Below are 27447 nucleotides of genomic sequence, written 5' to 3'. Positions count from 1 at the left end.
AAGGGCACCATGATTTCACACACCGATGCTGAAACATACTAACCCACAACACCAACAATGAAACAACCAAAATCCCCCGTATAGCCTTCAGAGGATGTTGGGGTAAGTGCTGTTTAGAGGGGACCCATTGAGACAGGACACGGCTCACGAGGGGTGCGAGTGATGAACACGACGCCCGGCCGCCTTTGTCTCCCCGGTGCACCAGGTATTCGTTTAAGTCTGAGTCGACCCAGAAGAGATGCCCATGAGCGATTTCTTATACATTCATACATTCGAACTCCGGTGGCCAGGGGTTCGTGGCGCAGAGAGCCACCGTTCTTTGTGCAAGCCACACGCACACGCGCGGCTCCTCAAGACACGCACGCGCACAACAGACACACTCACAAGCATTCCATGTGACCAAATATGGCAATACCGCCCACCCACCCCCCCAACCTCCACCACACGAATTGACCGCCACCCACTGATTCTCGGTAGCCTTTTACCCTCTGCCTCTGAACCCCCCCCCTTCCCTTGCAGCCCTCGGGTATAAGAGGGGGTGGATATTCAACGTCTCCACGCCACAGTCACTTTGCGTTGACTCGGCACGACGCGCTCCTTGTCCTCCCCAAGAATCATCTTCTTTCTCCTAGAGCCGTCAGCATGGGTAAGCCCGACTTCCAGGTTGTGACCTTGACGACGGATGTGCCTTGCGTTATACTCAGTGTTACCTAGACCAACGTTTGCCCAACGTTTGCCCAGCGGTTCCAACCATGTGGCACGCGACGTCGGCGTGTCTTGCCGGGTAGCCAACGCCTCCGCGTGCGTTACGCTACCCCTCGTTTGTAAAAAAAACCTCCGGGGTAACCCCACGACTCTCGTGAAAAGTGCCCACCGCATCCCGAAGGGCTGCCGACTGCGGTCGAGATCCGACGTGAGCCTTGGGCAAGATTTTGTAAGTAGTAAACGATGGAGCGTGTCGGCGAGATCGGTCAGGGGAGTGACAATTTTCATGTGCCCCAGGGCTTCCACCACCACCACCATACTCTTTGGTTCTTTCGGTAAAGTCACGTATAAAGATAAAATAATAAATTAAATAATAGCATACTACGACGTTTCCGAAAGAACCAAAGAGTAATCCCTGCAGTCACGAAAGCTCCAAATTAAGATTGAACCACTTCTACGGGGAAGTTTTAAGCTTATCTTTTTTCTCTCTCTCTGGGGTTTTTTGTTTTCTCTCTCTGCCTGTGTCCTCTCTTTGGAATTTTCACACTTAAATTCTAAACTTAGCAATCTTTGAAATACGTAATCAACCAGGCTATGCGTTAATTGTGTGTTGACCGACTCTCTGTGTTGCATTACATTACATTTCGATATTTTGCTAGGTTATTTTATTTTAGTGTGTCTCTCTCCCGTTCTCCTAATTTTCAAGCTCGCGTACCTCACCACCACCACCACGTTTACCAATGTCACTCCACCCCCATTCGAATTAACTCGTTTCCACGCCGCGCGCGCCCAATGATTGTCGGACACGCCCCACGTGACGTAATTAGCAAAGTGCGCGTTAACAGAGAACTGATGCCATTGACAACTGAGGTCTCAGTGAGCGTGCGCACGTGTTCGGCGTGATCGAGCGGTACGTGTGGCACCCGTTAAGCAAGCATCGGGCGCGTGCAGCGTGGAAACGAGTTAATTTGCGTTTGGATTGGGGAGGAGTAAATTGGTAGAGACGGCGCGTGGTGGAGTTTGGGAAACCCCATTTCTTATCCTAATTCTAGATTTGAAGCTTTCGTGACTGCAAGGATTCATATTCTTGGGTTTTTTCGGTAAAGTCACGTAGGTAAAAAATTTAAATGACAATTAATAAAAGTAAAATAAAAATAAAATAAAAATCACGACGTTTCGGAGGCAACACAAGCCTCCGTCTTCAGGTGGAACCGTCACGGCACGATTGCTGTATCAAGTAAATGAGAAATTCCAAGAGATCCGACCCCGTATATATACTAACCCTAATTATAATACTAATCCTCTGACAAAAAAAAACCTCTAACCCTGTTCATACCCCATATGCAAATCTTAATAATAACTAACACTAAGCCTAATAATAACAACAACCATTATCTCAACCCTGAACCTTATTTGTAAATATTTAAGGCTGCATGTGAATGCATGTATGTACGTATGCGTGTTGACAAAGAGCGGTGGCGCATTGGTCAGCGCATTGCGCGACAAAACCGGCTACGCGAGTTCGATTCCCGCTCACGTCCAATGACGGTGGCGAATATTTGAACCGGTCCCGGGCCGCCCCTAATGTCATCTCGGCCTTAAATGAGTTTGCTGGTGCGATTAACACATCAGCACTGGGGAGACAAAGGCGGCCGGGCGTGGTGCTGGCCATCCACCCACCCTCTCGTGTGCCGTGCCAGACATCATGGGTGCAGCTACTCGCCAGGAGCACTTGCCCCAACAGTTTGTTCAGGCTGCACGGGGGATCTTTGTCTTTGTTCGTTCGATCACGTGTCCGTTAATGCGGCTCGTTTGGGTTGGCTCGCTTCACTATTCGTATTTTAATTGTTAAATTCCTCGTACAAAACGTAGCTCCAATGTCATAATTAAAGTTGCATTAGCAGCCTTGTCGCCGTTAAATCCAGATTCAGTCGGGCGGTTGTGGTGGCTACGCATGTGGCCTCTAATCCAGCACCAGTGGAGGCAGCAGCGAGAGTTGGTGTATCACACGAAGACGTCGCGAAACTCCCTATGGGGCCGTACCTCGGCTCTGCCAGAAAGAGGTGGTACAGCAGAAATGTGATCCGTCTCCATGGGGATAGAGCGTTTCTCCCTCGCACGCATGGCTTTTTGTTTTTCCTCCGGGTGCTCCCATTTCCTTTCAGATTTAATTGAGCCGAGAACACCTCAGTACATAGAGGACCACAGAGCTTGGGGGGGGCAATCGTTGGTATCGCCGGCTTCTCGTCTGTGGCTCCTTCTTGCGCCTCCAAGTGGCCCTTTCTCTCTCTCTCGCTACGAGAGCGAGCGGCGGCGCAGCGTTCCAAGCTAACAACATCATCATTGCTATTATGTGAACAAGCTCGGTGGATGATAAGATTAATATCTTCCGGTAAAGTCACGTAGAAGGGAAATAATAAAATAATAAAAATAAAACATAATAAAATAATTCTCACGACGTTTCCCTTCTACGTGACGTTACCGAAAGAACCAAGAAGATGAATCCCTGCAATCACGAAAGCTTTAAATCGAAAGATAAGAATAATAGTTTAAGAGATAACAAAGCGGCATTGTGGTGTCGGTCCAAATATCTCAATGCTGAAAGATCACACTTCAAATGTCTAATTTATTTAGAACTGCTTGTTGTTTGTTTTCAGTTTGTTGTGTTGAGTGTTATTGTGTTGTTGTTGTTGTTTGTGTTTAGTTTGTTGCCCTTTCCTCTGCGCCTCCGATTAGCACGGTTGGCTACGTACGGTGCGAAAGAAAGTTCAACATGCGTATTACTCAATTGGAAATCACACGCAGCAGCGGCAACGACATCGCCCTCTCGCTTGCGACGAAAACTCGGCAGGACCCTCTTGAACAATGTGTCTTTTGACTGCTCAGGTTTTGGACTGGGAAAACGAGCGTGATAACAACGATGAGTTGAGCTTTTACAGATTGCAGCGACACGCAGACTTAGGGCAATAGCAGTGCGAAACAGAATTTACACATCTATGGGGAGCCAAAATCGCGATAGTTATCGTATCGTAAAAATAAACTATTAATACCGTGTCGTGAAACCTGATATCGCGTTGACATGGGTGTGCGCGGAATCATGTGTTGCACTAAACGGGGCCCCGTGGTTCGGATGGAGTGCTCTCTACAACAATAACGTCTGGTAATCCAGCGGGGGTTAATTTAACGAAGACTGGATCTGCTGATGAGACCTCAGAAGCAGGGGCGGTTTATTCATTAGGGCGATTGGGCGACGCACCACCAATGTCATTCAACCACAGAGTCACGCTAGCCGTCACTGTGCCTCTGGATATAGTCCAATCAGCGTCATGCTACGTTCTGTGGAGTACCGCCTCTTTTTGGGCGATTTCCCTCCGGCTGAGAATCGCCCCGAGTGGTCCCATAGACTTACATTCAAAGATGTTTTTTTTCGAACGGGGGGCGCTGCAATGCATTCTCTATGGCTTCCGGGAGGGCTCGCACTAACGTGCTTACGTCATCATACGTAAGCACGTTTCATCCAACAAAATTATTTGTCGCCACCTAGTGGAATCTTTAATAAAAGAAACATGAGTGGATTGTATTAATAGTGAGTATAGAAACAAACAAGATGTATTGTAAGAGTCACTTTATTTTTCATTAATATTAAAGAAGTGACGTTGCCTTTACATGCTTAAGCTGTTAATTTATCCTTTGCATGGGTGGACCTTATCCTTATCAATCATCCAGACATTTGCCCCCCCTGAGAGATTTTGCAGGAGCCGCCACTGCTCAGAAGGTCAAATCCCGTTCGAAGTTTGCTGCCAGGCATTCCTGTTCTGGAAAGCCGATGGGCCGATTGACTTTAACGTAAGCTAAACATTTTTTGTTTATTTTACAAGGTAAGACCCACTGAGCTATGCAGTTTTTTTTCAGAAGTGAATTTGCCACAAATTATATCTCAACGAAGTGGCTTATCACGTGGAAATGTATAGCAGCCAAATACTCTAAACGCGTGATGTTGATTTTAAATGTGGAGGGTAAACCGGAGGATGCGGAGATAAATCCACACGACCACGGGGAGAGAGAGACACGCAAACTCAAAATATACAGCAGCAGGCGTCAGGGTCGGTATTGAACTCACAACCTCCTGTATACCAGGCGAGGTAGTTAACATCTATCCACCGTGATGATGATTAGAGAGAGAGAGACACGCAAACTCCAAATATACACAGCAGCAGGCGTCAGGGTCGGTATCGAACTCACAACCTCCTGTATACCAGGCGAGGTAGTTAACATCTCTGCACCGCGGCGCCCTATATGGGGCACACAAGACTGAATGTTGCATACGCATTAATTGTACAGTCATAAGGAAGTGTTAAGGGTTATACAGTACACTATAATTAATTTAAAATGGTTAAAGATTTCGCCGCAGCTTCCTTCTATTGCAATCACGAGAGCTAAATTTAACTCTGCCCGTGTCACCCCCGGCCACCATCACATCGGAAGCTAAGCATGAGGCTTACAGACTGATTCACACCCCACTTGGGTGGGAAGGCCCCTCGGTGCTTGCCAGGTGTTGTAGGCACGGCGCTACAGAGGAGGTGTAGCCAGGAGATGGCAGTAGAGCAACGGGGGGGGGGGGGGGGGGGGGCTTGGGAGCGGCGGGGCAGTGGTTAGCGCATTGCGCCGTGAAGTCCAGTTCCCGGCCCTCGGCTCACATCAGCGTGAGATGGAATTGCGAACGGGAATCTCTGGTAAGGTCGTCGGTAAAGGCGCGGCACCTGCAAGTGCTCGCTCGCGCGATTTCGTCGCGGCAGAGGCATCCACCGTAGCTGGCTCTAGGGAGGCTACTCTTCCGTGGTGCCGTTTCAGGACGGTTTTGGAAGACGCGTGGGAGTCACCCACGATTTATCCCACGACACACGATCAGCCCCGTCAAATTGACAGCGCCTCTGCACCCATCAATATAACGGTTGACTGCCGGGGCGGATAGAGGCGGAATTGCGGGCGGGGAAATGTTTAAGAATCGTGTCCCCGTATTCTACTCCCATTTATATTGTACCAAGTAAGGGCCTACTGAGATACGCAGCTCCGTTTCAGAAGCGACCTGGCCACAAATCATAGCCCAACGAAGTGGCTCATCGTGTGGAAATGTATAGCGGCAATATATACTCTAAATGCATGCTATTAAATGTGGAGGGGAAAAGCGGAGGACCCGGAGAAAAGTCCACGCAACCACGGGGAGAGAGACACCGCAAACACCAAATATATAACAGGCGTCAGAGTCGGGATCGAACTTATGACCTCCTGTATACCAGGCGAGGTCGTCCACCATCTCGCGGCCTCTGAATTGCAACTCAGTGACACCACCGCTGCGGCAGTGTGTTACTCGTTCCAAGAAATCCTGTCCTGGATTCTCCCTTCGATTGCGACGGATTTTGTTGTTTTTAATATTTTGTATGATTATTACAACCTCCCACTTCGCGAGACGGGTCCGACTCCAGGCTTACAAACGCAATTTCGGAGAAATTCAGTTTTTCCCTCCTCCAAAAAAAGTTTGGGGACTTCCCAGTGTTTTGTTTTTATCCCCTCTGTGGTTATCTATCGCCACTGGTCAAGCTGCCCCTTCCTCCAGTTAACACAATGCCTGGTCAAGGGGAAATGACACGGCAGACATAATGCGTGTGTGCAGATATACAGGAACCAGTGCTGGGGGGAGGGGCGATTATTTAGTTTGGCTAAGTCCATTACTCGATAGTGGCTAATTTACCGGAACCTTTATCAATCATAAGGGGGGAGGGGTCGGGGGGGCACCCTGATATCTTACCAGGCAAGGCTCACTCAACTAGGTAGCTCTTTTTTAGAAGCGACCTGCCCATCACAAATGATAGCTCAACAAAGTGTCTCATCACGTTGAAATGTATAGCAGCAGCCAAATGCTCTAAGACGCGTGGCGTTGATTCGAAATGCGGAGGGGAAACAAAAAAAACCGAAGGACCCGGAGAAAAATCCACGCGACCACGGAGAGAGAAACATGAAAACCCACAACATACGGGCGTCAGGGTCGGCATCGAACCCACAACCTCCTGTATACCAGGCGAGGTAGTTAACATCTCGCCAGAGCGTTGACCAGGCAAAACACCGTCTGAGCTTCTGGGATATTACACCAGAGTGTGTCCATCTGGATGTTGAACTTCTTTCGTACTCTACGTAGCTAACCGTGCTAACCGGTGTCCCAGTGATCAAGAGAGGAAGTGAAAGTGATCGGGGTGGAAGTACGGACGAGCTGTTTTAAATGAATTGGAGATACCATTGCCAATATACCTACTACACTCATGCAAAAATACGTGTACACATTACACACATACATGCACATACGGCAAGATTTGGCAAACACGATTGAGCTGGATGGGATACATTTGGGTGGGACAAGTCTGGGTGGGATACGTCTGCAGGATGGAGGTGGGCCAATTGCTGAGACAGGCATTGGAGTGGTTTCCTCGAGTCTGGCGACCTAGGAGAACCGTCAACCTTTGAACAGACGGTGGTAGACTGTTGGGGCAGATCTATGGGTTTTTGAATGAATCTATGGCTCTCTGTGAGTCTATGGGTATCTGTTTGAGTCTATGGGTCTCTGTGCGACTATGGGTCTCTGTGAGAGTCTATGAGTCCCTGATAGTCTACAGGTATCTGTGAGCGTATGTGGTTTTCCGTGAGTATATGGGTTTCTGTGAGTCAACAGGTCTCTGTGAATCTACAGGTCTCTGTGAGTCTATGGGTCTCTGTGAGTATATGGATCTCTGTGAGTCTACGGGTCTCTGTGAGTCTATGGGTCTCTGTGGGAGTCTACGGGTCTCTGTGATTCAAAATTAAGATTAGGTCTCTGTGAGTCTATGGGTCTCTGTGAGAGTCTATGGGTCTCTGTGAGAGTCTATGGATCTGTGTGGGAGCCTACGGGTCTCTGTGAGTCTATGCGTCTCTGTGAGTCTACGGGTCTCTGTGAGTCTATGGGTCTCTGTGGGAGTCTACGGGTCTCTGTGAATCTACAGGTCTCTGTGAGTCTATGGGTTTCTGTGGGAGTCTATGAGTCTCTGTGAGTCTACAGGTGTCTGTGTCTGTTAGCATGTCTTTGATGATGGGTCTAAGTGGGAAGTGGTGGCCCAGTGGTTGGCGCACTGCGCTACAAACCCGGCGACCTCAGCGAGCTCATGGTCAACATCGGTGAAACATATCTGAGCCGGTCGTGGGTCTCACTTAGGTGGGCTCAGCCTTAAACGAGCAGCTGGTGCGGTGTGTATAAACACCAGCACTGGGGAGACAAATGTGCCGGGGGCGTGGTGCTGCCCCTTATGTAAGTCTGTAAACACTTCTTTCGCACCGTACGTTGCCAGGTCAAAGGTTATTTGAGTAACCAGGCGAGACCTCGAGAGACCAGAGGATGAGTCTCGTTGGGACACGGCGAGCTGGCTCACCAAAATATGCACAAAAGCAAAACAATGTAATTCAAATGAAGTCCAGCAATGAGAAGCAGCAAAGTATGAACAAAATAACAAAAGCTGTTTCTACCCTTTCTGGCAATAAAACGGGAGGTGTTGGGATGTTCACACACCAGAAACCCTTTCGCAAGGAATCGTGTCATCCGTTCGCCTTTTTGGCGGTGTTCTCCGGCCTGACACTGGTGGTGAGACTCGGCCATGAAGACTTTGGCTGCTGTGTCTGGTGTAGGCCAATCAGTGCCAGAGACAACGCGCGCATTATGATCAGAGCTACGTGTTTGTCTGCATGTTCACCACAAGCAGTGTGCGTGGTTAATGCAGTCATTGATTCCTTGCAGGAAGGTTTCTATTTGGTGTTTGAACAGCCTAATACCTCCTGTTTTATTGACAAAAAAGGGTAAACACGTTATTATTCTTCTTGGTTCTTTCGGTAAAGTCACGTAGAAGGGAAATAATAAAATAATAAAAATAAAACATAATAAAACAATTCTCACGACGTTTCGGCCACAACGCAAGCAGCCGTCCTCAGGTGAAGAACAGGGCTGTCGGAAAGACAGCGTCTGAATGAACACCACCAGGCTTCTACGGGGAGGGATTCTACATAACTTTGAGATCCTTAAACAAACTCCGGGATAAGAAGGCTCAGCTAATCGAGTCTCTCACCTTTCTGAAGAGATGCCGCAACTCTAAGCTTGGTGGTGTTTCATTCAGACGCTGTCTTTCCGAAAGCCCTGTTCTTCATCTGAGGACGGCTGCTTGCGTTGTGGCCGAAACGTCGTGAGAATTGTATTTTATAATGTATTTATTTATTTGTTTACTTCCCTTCTACGTGATTTTACCGAAAGAACCAAGAAGATGATCCCTGCAGTCACGAAAGCTTTAAATCGAAATTTCACATTATTATTATTTCATAATTTGATACGGCCAACAAAAAGGTCCCATTCATCGAATATAAATCGGCGCAAAAACAACTGCGTCACACGAGACCTCTCGAACAGCACTTGCCCCAGCAGTCCATCAAAGGCTACACGGGTGTGTGTGGGGCTCTATGTCTTTGTTTTGTCCCGTCAGATCCTCTGGAACTGGAGTCGTTCGAGAGGCTGGAGGTGGCGAACCAGAAGGCGCATCACCTGGAGGCTCTCGCCGTGGAGAAAGACCGTCTGTTCTTGCGGAGGGGGCAGCCGTTCCAGCTTCTCGTCAAATTCCGAGGGCGGCTGTTTAGCCCCGGGACGGATGCCATCGTATTGGCACTGCATACGGGTGAGAACCCAGCGGTCGGTGCGCACACACACACACAGCGCGCACGACCTTACAGAGACACGGCCTTAGAGAGACACGGCGTTAGAGAGACACGGCGTTAGAGAGACATACGGCGCTAGAGAGAGACACGGTGTCGCAGAGAGAGAGAGACACGGCGCTAGAGAGACACGGTGTTAGAGAGACACGGCGTCGCAGAGAGAGAGAGAGACACGGCGTTAGAGAGACACGGCCTTACAGAGACACGGCGTTAGAGAGACACGGCGTTACAGAGACACGGTGTCGCAGAGAGAGAGACACGGTGTGGCAGAGACACGGCGTCAGAGAGGCACGGTGTCGCAGTGACACGGCGCTAGAGAGACACGGTGTTAGAGAGACACGGCCTTACAGAGACACGGCCTTAGAGAGACACGGCGTTAGAGAGAGAGACACGGCGCTAGAGAGAGTTCACAGAGACACACTCACTCTCAGAGACACTCGTTCGTGCACAAGAACAGACTGCTGGGGCAAGTGCTGTTAGCGAGCAGCTATGAAGGCCGGCATGGCACACGAGGGGGTGGGTGACCAGAACCACGCGCGGCCGCCTTTGTCTCCCTAGTGGCGATGGTTACACACCGCACCAGGTACTCATTTGTGTCTGAGTCGACCTAGGGGAGGCCCAGGACCGGTTCAGATAATCATCACAGGTATTGGCCGTGAGCGGGTAGCCCGGGTTCGTAGCGCTAACTACTACACCACAGTCAACAACCACAACTGCAATTTGCCAATAAGTGGCGGCGACATCACCACGGCGCTTGTGCCAGGCGGGGTGCACATTGAGGCCACGTGAAGTGTCGAACGGCAGCTGGTAGGAGGTCACGGGACAGACCCAGCAGGTGCCACGGGTACGACTGACTGAGATGACTGGCAGATGCATCAGCTGTGCCCCCTACTATACCCACAGGCTCACACAGTGCCAGAGAGCCTGTGCGCTGTCGTAGATAGGCCTTCATCCAGCAGTGGATAAAGGCTCCGGAAGGTGATGCCACAGACCCCCAATTCACTATGAGCCGCTTCTTTTTACAACGAATTCGAATGACTAACATTAGATTGTTTTTTAACGGAACGCTCACGCGTGTGGAGTTTCTGTGTTCTCTTTCTCTGGTCTATATTGGGATTCCTCCGGGTTTTCCGGTTTCTCCCCGTAGCTAACTTTCCTCCTCCCCGACCCCACCACACAATGTAACCGCGATTGGCCAAAACGTCTCAATGCTGAACCATCAATCATCTGCAAATCACTCGTTTGGGAACTCACAGCCGTAGCAACAGCGCCACTTACTGCAGAAACTTGGCAGCGCCACCCTGAACGCGAGTGAGACTCGGTGAGGCTTTCCTTGGCAAAACAAACGGAATAGTAAGAACGATAAGGGGCCGTCCATAAATGACGTCACGCACCTAGGGGGGGGGGGGGGTCAGACATTTGTGACGATGTGTGACGAGGGGGGGGGGTTTGAGAAATGTGACGTCACATCAAAATGCGAAACTTTAAATAAATATACACAACACGTTCTACTTAATTAAATATACTTTTTAATAAATGTTTTCTCCTACAACATCAGAGTGCAGCGCCACATTAAATACGCACTACAATGACAATAGCTTAAAGCGATTTGAAGCATGTTATCAATTATTTATCAGAGTATTGTTTTTTTGTTGCATTTGACTGCAAGTATTGTGGTTAATGTAAACATGATTCCTTGCAAAAGGTGTCAGTTTTGTTTCCAGAAATAAAGGGGGAAAACCCTATTAGTATATTTTGGTACTGGCAAAGGAGGCCTCATGATGTAGCCCTGCCCCTGTCTAAGTATCCTGAACCGGCACTATCCACTGTCTGTGTACCCCTGTGTACGCGTACCATCCCCATCAGCTATCCGCGTACCCGCATGTCACTGCAGGTCAAACCTGTGACTGGCGAGCAAAGTTACGTTCAGTCCCCTTTGAGCTGGTGGTGTGGATAACATAACGCTGATGCTGCACACGCCGCTGTGCGCGTCGTCAAATCCGCTCGTCTGTCGCTTAATATTTGTCGTTGTAACTTTTCTGACCCACCCCTAACTGGGCATCTGTCAAAAAAAAAACTTCGTAGCTCATCGCATTTCTCCAGGATAATTGAAAAAAAAAAATCTGATTCTGCGAGCCCCGTACTGTTCTGACCTCCGCAACCAGGAGGGTCAAACGCGCTTCCACTTCGCAACATCACCCCCCCCCCAACCCAAATGACCGTAGGCCCCAGCCCTTCGCAGAAGGATGGCACTCTCCTGCGCGCATCCTCGGACAACGCGGGGGAGCTCTCCGTGACCGCACACGGCAGCGGCCACACCTGGAGCGTGCTCGAGGCGTCTACCCCGGCCAGCGCCCCCATCGGCCGCTACACGGCCTTCCTGGAGACGAGGCACGCGAAGGGCGGCGACCGCACGGTGCGCTGCTTCCCCCTGGGAGAAATCGTCCTTCTCTTCAACGCCTGGTGCAAAGGTGAGCGGGCCCGCCAGAGGCGACCCCCCCCGCCCCCCCGCCGCCCCCGAATTCGGCGCATCACGACGAGCAGTCGATGGGCCCCCACGACAGCCACCAGGCTGTGATGGGGGCTCGCCGACTGGGGGACGATAACGCGACCCGCCGGTGGAACGTTCGGGTGCCTGCTGCGGTTGTTCGTGATTCAGATTTTGGCAGGCCGCTCCTGGTCAATTACCGCGGTCGTGTGAACTAACCGCAGAGTACAACGCGCCCACCCGCCTGTCTGCTTCGCTCGAGAGCGGGCGGCAGAGAGAACCCATGACGTCGTACGAAACGAAGAGTCCCGTTGCGTGCCCGCCGTTTTTTGGGCCCAAGTTTGAAAAAAGGTGTGAGAAAATCGCACCGCAGGCCACGTGGTTGGGATCGTGCGCAGGCGTGACACAGCTGCAGGCCGCGTCCGTGGACGATGACATTTAAAAAAAACGGTGGCGCGTTCCTGGGCGACGGTTGCCACGTGCGTGCCATAAGAAAGAGGGCACGAATGCAAGCGTACTCGAAAATTACACTGGTCAACAAAATTTTTGTTTTTTTTCTGGCCTGGACTTTTGCAGCTGTTTTAGACTAATTTCAGGGTGCTGATTCCAAATCTGATCTCAGATTTGCTCTATCACATCTCATTTGTCACTTATGATTGCAAGATGTTGCGAGTCATTGACTGCTTTAGTGTTAAAATATGGTGCTGTATTTTTAGGATAGTGTGTTTATAATATTATTTTATGTAGATATCCACATTTATTTAATACTTTTCTTCTGCAGTTTTTATTGAAAATGCAATATTTGATATCTCAAAAACCTGATGTGATAGACAAAAACCGAATACATTATGCCAGAAAAAGTGTGTTGACCAGTGTAATAATGATGATGATTTTGTGCACGGGCGGCCTTTGTGTCGTGTCTGTGCGGTGATGTTGCAGACGACGCCGTGTATATGGAGGACGACCTCCTCCGCTCGGAGTACGTTCTCAACGAGACGGGAAAGATCTACGTGGGCTCCCAAGACTACATCTCCTCCATCCCATGGAACTTCTCCCAGGTCTCATGCAACAACAATTGCAACAATTACAACAATAATTGAGTGCATGTGGTGTTTTGCGCTAGGGGCTGCACTGCTCATGGATAATAATTCATATTGTGCTTGTTTACCAATGAAAGCCTCACCGAGTCTCATGGCATATTCACATACCTGTCAACCCATACGGCTTAGCCCGTATTTTGTACAGGGAAATTGAGTTTTCAGGTCCATACGGCGTACACCCGTTTCAATACGGGCAACAACATTGTTTTGTGTCTATTTGTTTGTGCTTCTCCCTTGTGATGGGACTTTGTAGGATGAACGTTGAGATTTATAAGGGGGCACGGGGTGACCAATAAGGTCTGAGTTGGTCTCTAATAAGGTCGGGCACTGATAAGGCGTTGTCAGGTATGCATTCAGAGGATTCTACCGTTCCCCACAACGCACACATATCGTGCACCCACAGACACAGTATACATACACACACAGCAAATCGACTCTACACACACTCACTCCATCTCCTCCATCTCTTGGGACTTCTCCTAGGTTTACAAGCACACCGACCACATTCATAGCAACAACAACCCCCATTATCCACTAAGTAGCGGTGACGTCACCACGGCGCTTGTGCCAGGCTAGGTGCACTTCGAGGCCACGCGAAGTATCGAAGGCTCACCGGCAGGAGGTCACAGGACAGACTCAGGTGCCATGGGTTGACTGACTGAGATGATCGGCAGATGCACCGCACGCACGCGAACACGGCCACACATACATAACACGCACTCACCAAATCACATGAAGCACACGCGCTCACCGCACTGGACATGGCAACGACGTCGACTACAACTACGACGGTGACGTTGAAAGTGACCGTGCCACCGGCCGCGTGATGGTGCCGCTGGCAATGCCGGATGGCGTTGGCCGCGGCTGACGCGTCGTTGTCATCCTTGCGCAGTTCGCCCAGGGCCTGGGTGACATCTGCTTCCAGATCCTGGACAAAAGCAACGTGGCGCTCAAGGATCTGGCAGCAGACACGAAGAAGCGCGGAGACCCCATCCACGTCAGCCGAGTGCTCTCCGCCATGGTGAGACGCGCGCACGGACACGCGGGCACGGACACACAGAGATGCACGCACGGACACGTGCCCACGTGTGCTCTTTGAGGCCACGTGAAGTACTACAGGGTGCCACGGTGGTAAGATGTTAACCACCTCGCCGAGTGTACAGGAGATCGTGGGTTCGATCCCGACCCTGACACATGTATATTTGAAGTTTGCGTTTCTCTCCCCGTGGTCGCTTGGCTTTTTCTCCGAAATAAACCTGTTCCTCATTCCTCGTTTCTCTCTCTTTTTTTACGATCAGAGGAAACAAGAAGTTGCTCGGTGTAGTCGGCACTTTGCTTCATTCATCATTTCGTTTTTTTTTTCAATGCTTTACTTTATGTGCCCCCCCCCCGCCCCTTTTTTAAAATGAAAGATTTCACAAAAGACGTCACGCTCTGATCTCCTCCTTCCCTCTCTCTCTACCCCCTCTCTCCCTACTCCATGTCTATGTCCCCCCTGTTTTCTATCCCCGCCGACATCTCCACCACAGATCAACTCCAACGACGACAAGGGGGTGCTGCAGGGAAATTGGTCTGGCAAGTACCCAGACGGGACGTGGCCCACCGGCTGGACGGGCAGCGCCGACATCCTGCGTTGCTGGTATAAGACGCAGTGCCAGGCGGTCAAGTATGGTCAGTGCTGGGTGTTTGCCGGGGTGGCTTGTACCGGTGAGTGCCATTTGATTGCACATGTTGTTTGCGTGCACGTACATACACACAAAGACAAAGGCCCCCCCCCCCCCCGTATAGCCTGCAACAGACTGTTGGGGCAAGTGCTGTTAGCGAGCACCTATTAAGGCCGGCACGGCACACGAAGGCGTGGGTGGCCAGTACCACGCCCGGCCGCCTTTGTCTCCCCAGTGGCAATGTCTACACACCTCGCTAGGCACTCATTTGAGGCTGAGTAGGGAGGCTCAAGACCGTTTGAGATAATTGTCACTGATGTTGGCCGTGAGCGGGAATCGAACTCGGGTCGCCGGGCTCGTCGCTACACTACCACACACGTACACACACGTACATACACGTATCTCAAAACAGGTAAACCCTACCTTCCAGTCAGGTTTATCATTTTTCCGTGACGGTTCCATACTCTTATGGGTTCCATGTTTAATTATATATATATTTACAAAACCATAATTGGCTCAATAGCCGACCTCATGGACAATACTGCAATGGAGCACACAGCACGGCATACACTCAGCTGGCACGACCATGGTATTGGTTTATAGAGTTATAAACACAGAGTGCACACTGCACCCACATATATATGTAGTACACATTTCGCAGGGTTTGTGTCTGTATTAGCTGGGTGGTGGTGGCGGTGGCCATGCACACGTGACCTGTAATCTCAGCACTGTGAAGGCGGTACAGCAAAAATGTGGACTCCACCTGTTCCGTCTGTTACGGGATAGAGCTTTGCCCCCTCGCACGGGTGTTTTTTTGGGTGCTCCAGTTTCATCACACATGTACATAATTGGACTAGGGCTAACCCCCCCAATTAGTCGCCATGGTGGCGAGATGTTAACTACCTCGCCTGGTATGCAGGAGGTCATGAGATCAATCCCGACCCTGACACCTGTATATTTGGAGTTTGCATGTTCTCCCCATGGTTGCGTAGACTTTTCTCCGGGTCCTCCGGTTTTTTCCCTCCACATTTAGAAACATGCGTTTAGAGTATTTGGCTGCATTTTATTTCCACGTGTTAAGCTACTTCGTTGAGCTATCATTTGCGGTCAGGTGGCTTTTGAAAAGAGTTGTATAGCTTAGTGGGTCTTACCTGGTAAAATAAAAACAGTAGTAGTAGTCCGGCTAGCTGAGGTTTTAAAGTCATACATACATACACATTTACATACACATATATATACGAAGGATGTGTTGTCAATTTTAAAAATATTAGATTGTTGATTTGAAAATGTCATGGGCGTGGCATGGGCTAGAGCAGAGATGGCCTGCAATGGCACGGGAGAGGATTTTAAGATAATTGGACTTGCTGATGACTGGTACTCCGCGAGCTATCCGCTGTGCCAAGCCAGAACCAAACCGTGCTACACTGGCCTCACAAGGCATCGGAATCTGGCTCCGGGCCGAGCAGGGCCAGGGGTTTGGCTCGTGGAGTATTCACTCTGTGTGACGTCAGTCAGTACACTCAAGGGACGCGCCGTCGCCACGCCATTTACACGTGTCTCAACTCGTCCATTACATGTGACGTCAGTGGCACGGCTCAGCTTGTGCAGTCGAAAAACCTGGCACCTCCTGAGCTGTGCCGGGCTGGCTGTACACGGCCCCTGCGCAGCACGTTTTGTGCCAGCGGAAAATACGTTTCTGTGGCCTTTGAGGGGTCACTTTGCTATGCATGACCTTTTGGCCGCTGACCTCTGGGGCGACCCCTTGACCTTACCCCACAGTGATGCGCTTCTTTGGCCTGCCGACACGCTGCGTCACCAACTTCACGTCGGCTCACGACAAGGACGGGAACCTCTCGTGCGACCGCTTCTACTACGAGAGCAGCAACAAGCAGGAGTCCCACGACTCTGTGTGGTGAGACACGGCAACGCAAAGGACGCGAGATGCGGCATGGGTGACAGGACACACAGGGACACGAGGAGTGATAGTCGACATAGAGGGGGGGGGCATGGAAGAGACAAGGACGTGGAGACACGGGGACACAAACGATTGCAGACCCCGTCTGTGTAACACAGCAGCGCCTTCCTGGGCTATGAGAACGATGATGCCCCCCCCTACCACCGCCACCCCTCTGTGCCCACTGTAGAGGTCGCAACCGGGTACCCGATACCCGTACCCTACCCGTACCCGGCCGCATCAGGGTCGCAAACGGGTACCCGTTTGCGACCCTGGTGCGGCCGGGTACGGGTAGGCCGTGAGTCACTGGTGAGTCACCGTTTGTCACTCATTTCCCAACGTCTTGTCTCTTCTCACAATTCAAGTTCCTAGAATCAACCCACCCGCGCCTGCAACATGGCTTCATCCCAGAGGTCGCAATCAGGTACCCGATACCCGTACCCTACCCGTACCCGGCCGGGTACAGGTAGGGTACGGGTACGGCCGGGTACGGGTACGGGTACGTGTACCCGTTTGCGACCCTGGGGCGGCCGGGTACGGGTACGGGTAAGGAATCAAAACCCGTTTGCGACCTCTGGCCCACCGCCTGGCTAGCAGGCACACGTGGTCGCCCATCCAGGCCCCGAGCATCGTTTGGCTCTCCTAGGTGCTCTTCCAACGTTCGATCAGATCGGGCGCATCGCGGGCGAATTTGTTCAAAGGGCAATTCGGCTTGGCGAAGTAGTGTTGTCGCAACATGAAATCCTCCATTCTGATGGTCTAGCCCGACTGTTAGCCTTAACGGGTACTCTCGAATGACACTCGCCCCGGCAGTGCATCTCACTACCTTAACAAATTCTCCTTATCTCCCCCCCCCTACTTCAATTCTCCCCCTTTTTCCCCCTTCCCCGGTTAACCCACTGCTCCCGACTGCTATCCCCAACGTTGCAGAGTAGTGAACCCGGGTGACTTTAATTGGCCCCCATTTGGGGGAGCATTACTCGGAGGTTGTGGCTAGACTGAGATGTTTACTCCCTCGCCTGGTATGCAGGGGGTCGTGGGTTTGATTCCGACCCTGACACTTGTATATTTGGAAATTCATGTCTCTCTCTTTCCGTGGTCATGTAGATTTTTCTCCGGGTCCTGCGGTTTTCCCCTAGACATTCATAATCAACAAGCATTTCGAGTATTTGGCTGCTATGAATTTCCATTCGATGAGCCACCTTGTTGAGGTATCGTTTATGGCCGGATCGCTTCTGAATAAGCGCTACGTAGCTCAGTAGGCCTCGCCTGGTGAAATAAAAAGTGCGGCTCAATTTGAAAGTTTCTTTTGTGTCTAGTTTCTTTTTGGGTTCAATTATAATAATGATACATTCTCATCATCAGCACTTTCCCCTAACATTCTGTTTCAACGTGAGCACGAATAAACAGGCGCCCCTTAAAACAGCGTTCGGTCGTTCCCGTTGTGTCGGCTGGCAGGAACTTCCACGTGTGGGTGGAGAGTTGGATGTCGCGGAAGGACATTGAGGAGGGATACGATGGGTGGCAGGTGGTTGACCCAACCCCCCAGGAGAGGAGCGAGGGTGAGTGACGCGTGTGATGGCATCGACGCCTCCGTAAGCTGGCATCTGTAGGCTCACCAGGGCAGCAACATCATCCTCATCAACATCATCATCATCATCATCGACGTCGACACACTCCCACATAATCAAATCTGTAACTCACGAGACAACCTCATCATGACAGGAGCGCAGCGCAGGCCCCCGGAGGACCACAGATTTCACGCAAAGCACACAGAAACGTGCACAACCAAGCGCTCGGTCTGTGTGCACACGATGCAAAAGCCATCAGCAGTTCCCCAAGAATGCATCCACCCCTTGCAGTTATATTTCTTCACATACCAGTTACGAATCATCAGTAGTTCCCGAAGAACTGCAATGTGGTCCCTCTTATCTTAAGTCACGGTTAAATGACCTGAGGCAAGATGAACTGCATAGTGCAGTTCTTGTTGCAAAATGCAGAATGGCCGAGTGCTTATTGCGTGCGTTGTCTGAAACTCAAAGTCATCCGGCCGGTACTATCTTTCCGTAACGACGATGTTCTCCAACCCAGCTGAAATATACGCTCCAAGCTTGGTGGTGTTTCATTCTTCACCTGAGGACGGCTGCTTGCGTTGTAGCCGAAACGTCGTGAGAATTATTTTATTATGTTTTATTTTTATTATTTAATAAAAATTTCCCTTCTACGTGACTTTACCGAAAGAACCAAGAAGATGTTCTCTCGCCATTCGCAGATATCATCGATTGATCAAGGAGATGCAGGAGGCATGCCCACGGGGCCACGCGTAGGCATCCTTATTTTTTATTGACACGATTGGGGCCCTGCGCCCGTGTCTCCCAGGCGTGTTCTGCTGCGGGCCGGCGCCGGTGAATGCGGTGCGCGAGGGCCAGGTAGCGCTGGGCTACGAGACGCCGTTCGTGTTCGCCGAGGTGAACGCCGACGTGGTGATGTGGTCCGTGGCGGCCGACGGGAGGCGAACGCGCATGTCGTGCGTCACGGATCACGTGGGACGCTGCATCAGCACCAAGCGCGCGGGCCGCGACGAGCGGGAGGACATCACGCTCCAGTACAAGTACTCCGAAGGTACACGGGGCGAGACGCGCGAATGGCGAGTCCCGAGTTGGTCTCGTTGAACCGGGCCAGAACCCGGGGTGACTCGAGGGAGCGGGACAGGAGCAGCCTGGGATGGGTGGTGAGCATAGTGGGGGCTACACTGTACGGTGGGAAAGAAGCCCCAACAAACACACGCACGCACGCAAGTGAAAACCCCTTCAACTACCACCAAGCAATGTAAAAAGAATGAATAAGCAAATAAAAAAATGGCACCAAAAACGAAGAGCGAAGAGAAGTCGGGCCGAAAGACAAATCGCATCACGTGAGACATTGAAATGATTGCGAAAGACGTGGGTCGATGCCGAATGGTAAAATTCCCAGCGGCGTAGATTATGTGTCTTAGAACTATCACGGCACAATTACAATTACATACCTGTCAACTCATACGGTTTACCCATATTCTTGTACAGGGAAATTGAGTTTTCAGGTCAATACGGCGTACAGCCGTTTCAACACGGGTAAATTTGTTTTTGGTTTATTTGTTTGTGTTTCTCCCTTGTAGGATGAACTTTGAGATTTTTAAGAGCACGGGGTGACCAATAAGGTCTGGATTGGCCGCTGATAAGGTAGGCACTGATAAGGGGTTGACAGGTATGCAAATAAGTGACAGAAGCATTAAACAGAAATGACAACCACAACTTTGTTTACCAAAAAAACCCACCACCCAGTCATATTGGCATCGGCTAAAAACATCCCCAATGCTGAAAATATTACCCGCAGGTAACTCAATTGGGATCACACACAGCAGCAATATCACCCTCCCTCCCCTCCCCGCCCCCACTGCAAAAATCTGCCAAAGATCCTCCTGAAAAAGAGTATTAGACCTTAATGATGCCTTCCTGGGTAATCCAGCGATATAGTAAGAAAACTGAATTGCATTTACGATTGCCATATTCTCCGGATTATGTGACGCACTTTCCTCCCCGTATTCTGACGCAAAGGTTGAGGGGTACGAGATGTTAACTACCTCGCCTGGTATGCAGGAGGTCGTGGGTTCGATCCCGACCCTGACGCCTGCTGCTGTATATTTGGAGTTTGTGTCTCTCTCTCATCATCATCACGGTGGCTAGGAGATGTTAACTACATCGCCTGGTGTACAGGAGGTCATGGGGTCGATCCCGACCCTGACGCCTGCTGTTTATTTGGAGTCTGCATCTATCTATCTCATCACTGTCACAGTGGCTAGGAGATGTTAACTACCTCGCCTGGTATGCAGGAGGTCGTGCGTTCGATCCCGACCCTGACGCCTGCTTGTGTGTTTGGAGTTTGCGTGTTCTCCCTGTGGTCACGTGGAGTTTTCTCCCGGTCCTCCAGTTTTTCCCCTCTACATTTAGAAACATGCGTTTCGAGTATTTGGCTGCTATAAATTGCCACGTGATTAACCGCTTTGTTGAACTTTCCTTTATGACCAGGTCGCTTCATAAAACGAGCTGTATAGATCAGTGGTAAAACAAAAATAGTTTAGTTTAGTTATTCTTATAGCCCGCAAACTGTGCGCGCGTGTGTGCATACGCGCGTGCACCTGTGCACGTTGTGGATTAACTCTGCGTGCGAAATGAAAGGTCAACGCAAAGAATGCATTTAATAAAATATAAAGGTGCAGCCCTGAAATTTCCTGCTCATGCCACTGCTTGCAGAAGGGCCTCCACTACAGGGCGCTCTTGATGTCCTCTCTAGAGGGTAATTTGCCTACTCTTCCACATTGGTAAGACGTCTTAGATGAGGTGGCTGTTCTTATCCCACAACCGGCCGAATGAAAGTTCGTTGACTGTGATCAGCAAACATGACGAATGCAACTCCAAACAGGACGAGTGATCAGCACGAGACTAAAAGAACGTCATAGAAATATTAAATACTACCAAATACAACTGTCAGCAGTAGCAGAACACGCGTGCCAACAAGGACACTCAATTGATGTTGAAGTTCTGTGCAAAACTAGCTACTACTGGCCAAGACAAATTAGAGAATCAATCGAAATTGAGAGAAATACAAATAATTTTAACCGTTCGGATAGCCAAAGACGTAGTGCTGCTTGGAAGTGAAACATAAAAAAATACATTGTTGATATGCATGCCTATACAGGCCACCGTACTTCAATAGGGATTACCTTTGGTACGGCTATTTTAGTACATACAATGGACAGTAAGTACAAGAACAATAGGCTTGCATAATGCGCATGCATAATCCACGTTGATTACCAAATACATATGCATTCATTAACCCGCAGCCACTATCGCGTAAGAAGTGCACACAAGGGGTGGTATCACATCTACGCCTCTCTTTAAGGAACGAAACGGGTGGACTTCTCCACAAATCTGGCTGTCGCCTGATGAAGCTGGTTGTAATTACTGGCGTAAAACGTCGTACTCAGATTGTAAATGTTGTGGCTTGGCTCTCCAACACACCGGTGTGCTGTACTAGTGACGAATTGGTCACGTTCTGTTTACGTGACAACCCTTACGAATTTGCTGTATCGGGTGGTGGCGGGTTTAACGGCACTTCTATATATTTACGCGATCTAGCCCAAAAAAACTGTATTATGGATGATATTGGTCGCGAAAGCCTCCTACCACGTGTTAAACTCCTTAAACCTCTCCCCCCTCCCTACTCCTTAACCGCCCCCCCCTTCCCGACGCCCCCCCCCCCCCCCCACTCTGAATGCAACTCCTTAACCCTCTCCCCCCTCCCCAAGGCTCCAAGGAGGAGCGAGCAGCCTATGCCCGGGCAACGTGCATCGTCCGTGGGGAGAAACCGCAGACAGGAGTCGACGACGAATATTCTCGGCCGCCGCGTGTGCCGCCGGCCCCCAACGGAGCCGGCGAGCAGGGCGAGCAGCAGGAGGTGGTCCAGGGCCTGCTCCTGCGAACCCGCCTGAGCCGCTCGGCGTTTGTGGGCAGCGACATGGACGTGCACACGTCGCTGCGGAACCCGTCGCGCCGGCACGCGGCGGTCGTGCGTCTCGTGCTTTGCGCCAGGGCCGTCACCTACACGGGGATCGTCAAGGGCATCTGCACCCAGAGGGAGTGCACCGTGAAGGTTCCGCCCGGAGAGAGTGAGTTGACCTCCGTTGAGTATGGCTAGCCACGTGCGATGCGAACGAATTTCCACATACATACAGGCAGTCCCTGACTTACGAACGGCTGACTTACAAGCACCCGTATTTACGATCGGGCTTCCATAAGATATTTATGTTTTAACCATCCGACCTGCGAACGTGAACTCGCAATTGCGAACCAAACCGCAGGACTGTTTACAGTGTTTCATGCAAATTTACAATATTTCTTCTAATCTACGAGTTTAACAGTGTTTCCCTTTTTTGTTGAAATGTAACACATTTCATGACACTGACAGGATGTTCGTTTAAATACAGTTACCTTATTGTGTTTCGACTTCCGAACAGTTCGACTTACGAACTGGCTACCAGAACGGAATGCATTCATAAGTCGAAGTCTGTGCGTACATACGACGGGGACGAGGGCTGCCCACCTGTTCTGTCGTCGTTATTGTCGCCAGGGGGGCAGGATGGCGTGGTGATGACACTCGTGGAAAAAATGCCCTGGTTTCGACTCCCAACATTAGCGCCCTTCCTGCATGGAGTTAAAATTATTATATAAAAAAAAAATTCATTCAATTTTACCAGGTAAGGCCCACTGAGTTATACAGCTCTTTTTGAGAAGCAACCTGGCCACAAATGATAGCTCAACGAAGTGGCTTATTGTGTGGAAAATCTTAGCAGCCAAATACTCTCAAATGTGTGATGTTCATTATAAATGTGGAGGGAAAGACTGGAGAATCCGGTGAAAAATCCACGTGACCACGGGGAGAACACGCAAACCCCAAATATACAGCATGCGTCGGATTCAGGATCGAACCCACGACCTCCTGTATACCAGGCGGGGTAGTTAACATCTTGCCACCATGGCTCGTTTGTATTGCCTCTCTGTGCTTCTGTTCTGCATGGGTTTCCTCTGAGTTATCCAGTTGCCTCCCATAGCTTACAGTTTTTTTTTTTACAGATATTGCCCGAATATCCCATAATGTCAATTCTGTTGCTATTGCTCTTTCTGTTGACGATGCAGATGATAATGCTCTTTGTAATTACTGACAAAACGTCGTACTCAGATTGTAAATGTTGTGGCCAACACACCGGTGTTGCTGTACTAGTAACGAATTGGTATGTTCTGTTTACGTGACAACCCTTATTAATTGGCCGTGTCGGGTGGTGGCGGGTTTAACGACACATTTATATATTGTTGTATATTATTGATGCTGACGATCATGCAAATGGCGATGCTGTCCGTCTCTCACTAGTTGTCTCGGAGCCGCTGCGTATCAAGTACAAGGACTACGAGTCTCAGCTGAGAGATCAGAACATCATCCGCGTCACCTGCGCTATCACTCTGCCCGGCCAGGAGACGATCCTGGCCTTTTCTGAGCGGAACATCATCCTCGAGACCCCAGCGATCCACGTGATGGTCAGCCTATAGCATCTGTTCAGAGTGAATCCGTCGCCACTTACACAGCAAAGTGTGCTTTTTGTGCTAAGTTTGATGTCCTTCCCCTGCACCTCTAATTATTGCGGTTGGTTTCGTACTGTGTGAAAGAAGTTCAACGTACATGCAACATACATACTGTGTGGCCTAAATTTTTTTTTTTTTATATAAACGACGTTTCGGGCCAGAGCCCTTCTTCGTTGCACGTAAATAGAGAGGCCAGAAGTGAGACAGAGTGGATGAGAAGAGTTGGAGACTGCAATTGTTTACACCGTAGGTCCTGATGAGAATTTAATTGAATATTTTTCTCATTAAGTTTTTTTTTAAACAGCCACAGTTACTTAATAGTAGCTGTTGAGTAAGAGCGAAACCCTTGCATAATCCTGAAGAATGACAACCTTTACTGCAGCCTTGCACCCCATTGGTTCTTAGTCATACATTTTGTGTGTGTTATAAACATAGGGTTTGGTGAAACAAATAAGTTGTATTTAACGTGTCCGTGCTTAATTTGTGTTTTCGATGATTTACCTTCTAAAAAAATCTGCCCATGTCTCGTCCCCCCCCAGAAAGGGCATCCCCAGGTTAAGAACCACTGATTTAAGCGGAAAATTATTCAATGTTGCTGGCACAATGCATTGCGATCACAGCACACGATGTTAAATTTCGATTTAAAGCTTTCGTGACTGCAGGGATTCATCTTCTTGGTTCTTTCGGTAAAGTCACGTAGAAGGGAAGTAATAAAATAATAAAAATAAAACATAATAAAACAATTCTCACGACGTTTCGGCCACAACGCAAGCAGCCGTCCTCAGGTGAAAACCAGGTCTGTCGAGCACACGATGTGTTAAATGGAGCCCCACACGTGTTATGTTTACATGGGGGTGGGGGGGAGGGTGCGTTGCCAATTCTCATCTGCTCATCCATCGTGTAACAAGCCAAGGCTCTGCCGTTGGGACCCAGAAGGTCGATTTTGTTCGCGTCAACAAATGCTGCTTCGATACAGGGCGGCAGGGTGTTGCAGCGAGAAGGGTTCGACAAACACACATCGAGGAATGATAGCAACCCTCCCGACGTCGACGAGGAATTGGAGGCGCTTTTCTCTTTTTAAATCCTTTATATTAAGTTCGCTTGTTAAATCCTTTATATTAAGTTCGCTTGTTAAATCCTTTATATTAAGTTCGCTTGCTTGCTTGCGTGCTTGCTTGCTTGCTTGCGTGCTTGCTTACGACCGTGCAAATCTTTCGGTCGTTTTTTAACCCACTTCCCGTGATCCAATCGAGCTGACATTTTCCACACAGACTCGTTGTGCGAGACAATTAATGTTCGTGAAAAAAAATTCCCAAAATTTTACACTTTTTAGGCAAAAAAAAAATATTTTACATATATTCAAATAGAACTCATTCACAGTATAAGAGCCCAGAGCGTAACCCCTCCACAGGCCGTGGCGGAGTAGCGCAGTTGGTAGCGCCCTCGCTTCCCATGCCAAAGGTCGCGGGATCGATCCCCGCGTCCTCCACAGGCGAATATATTTTAAATCCTTTATATTAAGTTCGCTGCCACGCATATAAAGGATTTATAGTGAAAAACTTTGTTTTTACGGGTTATACTTATTTGTGGATTGGTCCTGCCAGGTGCTGGGTGAGCCTGTGGTTGGCCGACAGCTGAAGGTCGAGATGTCCTTGGTGAATCCACTGCCTCAGCCTCTGGACGACGGGGTGTTCTCCCTCGAGGGACCAGGCCTCACCAGTCTCCAGAAAATCTCCTGCAGGTACAGAAAATTCCCCACGTCACGCACGTTTATTTTACACCAATTGTTATTGCTATTATATAAAATAACATAATGTTATTGATATTGTTGTCGTTTAAACGTTGCGCTTGTTTACCCAAGGATAGTCTCACTGGGTCTGGGTCCTTTCCAAGTTTGCACAGTAGGGGGGCTCGTTGCTATGTCTTTTACAACTCAGTAATTTGCAGGTGATTTTACCGCAATTGGAATGTTTGGTCAATACCCAGTTACATGGTGTACATTGAACTTTTAGTTTTATGTGACTCTAAACTCATCGAACGATACGATGATGACGTCCATGCGGAAGCAAACCCATGCTTCTTACTATGATTACTGCGGCAACCGCTTGCCGAACCAAAAACAAATGCAGATTTGTACCGCGAAACGAGGAAGAACAATCATGTTCTCGAATGGATCACCACGACGCTTGCCAAAGAGGCATTCATCAGAATCAGAATGTTTATGATGAGCTACAAAGCCCTTTTTCACAGATGTCCTCGAAAGTGTTCAACTAGATGCCGTGGATTAATGGTGAGCACGTGTCTCCCCTCTCCATGACCCCGACCCACAGCGACGTGGTGGAACCCGAGAAGAAAGTGTGCGTCAGTGCATCGTTTTGCCCAAGCAAGCCTGGGCTGCACAACCTCATCATCACGTTCAACAGCAATCGCCTGCGCAATGTCCACGGAGAGGCACGCGTCATCGTGCGCAGAGCTTAAGTGCACCGAGCTGACTGCCCCGCGCAGCCTGGGTTCAGAGTCTGGGTCTGCGTGCATTCCAACCAGCTGTGCGGGATACTACGGGTTTCAAAATGACCGTAAACATAGTAACAATTCAGTCTATTTGGTATTTGCGCCATTATTATCGCGCAAGGATATATACAGGTGTCCCAAAAGTCTGGAATTATAGGGGAAAATAATACAAAAAGCAATAATAACGCCATATTCTTTGGTCCGTTCGGTAAAGTCACGTAGGTATTAAATTAAATAAATTAAATCACGACGTTTCGGGCACAACACAAGCGTCCGTCATCAGGTGGGGCAACCGCAGCAATAAACAATTGTTGAAGTGGGCAGAAGGGGGCTGCTGCAACAAGAGGCCATTTCGGCAAGAGAAGGGGGGGGGGGAGGAGCCAGGGAGGAGAGAGAGACGGGGTTAGGGGGAGTGGAGCGCTGCCAAGTGAAGCGCTGCTAGAAGGCATTAAAGGGCAAGCAAGGCAAAATGCCATGGGGGGGGGGGGGGGGGAGTAAGCAAGGCTAGGAGTGGGAGGCTGAAGAAGAATGGAGATGCGGATATGAAGGCAACAAAGGTTTGTTCATGAAGCCATCCAGGTATATAAACATAGACATAACTTCAACCGAAAAGATGGATACAAATTGAGCAATCATTGGAAGGATGTTATTAACCAAGTAAAACCTTAACTGCTTTATGGTGTTGCCTTCATATCCTCATCCACAGTTTCTTCAGCCTCCCACTCTCAGTTCCGCTCACTTCCCCCCCCCCCCCCCCAGGATTTTGCCTTGCTCGTCCTTTAATCCCTTCTAGCAGCGCTTCACTTGACAGCGTTCCACTCCCCCTACCCCACACCCCCCTCTCTATCCCTCCTCCCTGACTCTTACCGATATAGCCTCTTGTTACAGCAGCCCTTTGCCCACTTCAGCAATTGTTTTTTGCTGTGGTTGTCCCACCTGATGACAGATGCTCGTGTTGCGCCCGAAACGTGGTGATTTAATTTATTTTATACCTACGTGACTTTAACGAAAGAACCAAAAATATGGATCCCTGCAGTCACGAAAACCTAAAATAATAACGCTTTTATTCACAGAACATACT

The 27447-nt window shown here is 49.6% G+C and overlaps 1 protein-coding gene across 1 annotated transcript; it reads left to right on the top strand.

Moving 5' to 3' along the window:
- Positions 1 to 581: 581 nt before the first annotated feature.
- LOC144951731 (protein-glutamine gamma-glutamyltransferase 2-like) lies at positions 582 to 26618 on the top strand. The gene is made up of 13 exons (XM_078882066.1): positions 582 to 646; positions 9252 to 9440; positions 11703 to 11948; positions 12905 to 13023; positions 13958 to 14086; positions 14595 to 14772; positions 16509 to 16641; positions 18142 to 18245; positions 19063 to 19305; positions 22028 to 22387; positions 23647 to 23810; positions 25460 to 25596; positions 26186 to 26618. The coding sequence occupies exons 1-13, from the start codon at positions 643 to 645 to the stop codon at positions 26331 to 26333; spliced, it is 2154 nt and encodes a 717-aa protein (XP_078738192.1). The 5' UTR covers positions 582 to 642; the 3' UTR covers positions 26334 to 26618.
- Positions 26619 to 27447: the final 829 nt, after the last annotated feature.

Source organism: Lampetra fluviatilis, chromosome 63, assembly GCF_964198595.1.
Source record: "Lampetra fluviatilis chromosome 63, kcLamFluv1.1, whole genome shotgun sequence".
NCBI classification, from domain to species: domain Eukaryota; kingdom Metazoa; phylum Chordata; class Hyperoartia; order Petromyzontiformes; family Petromyzontidae; genus Lampetra; species Lampetra fluviatilis.
Note: the sequence above shows the minus strand (reverse complement) of the source record. Positions and strands in the feature narration are given on the sequence as shown.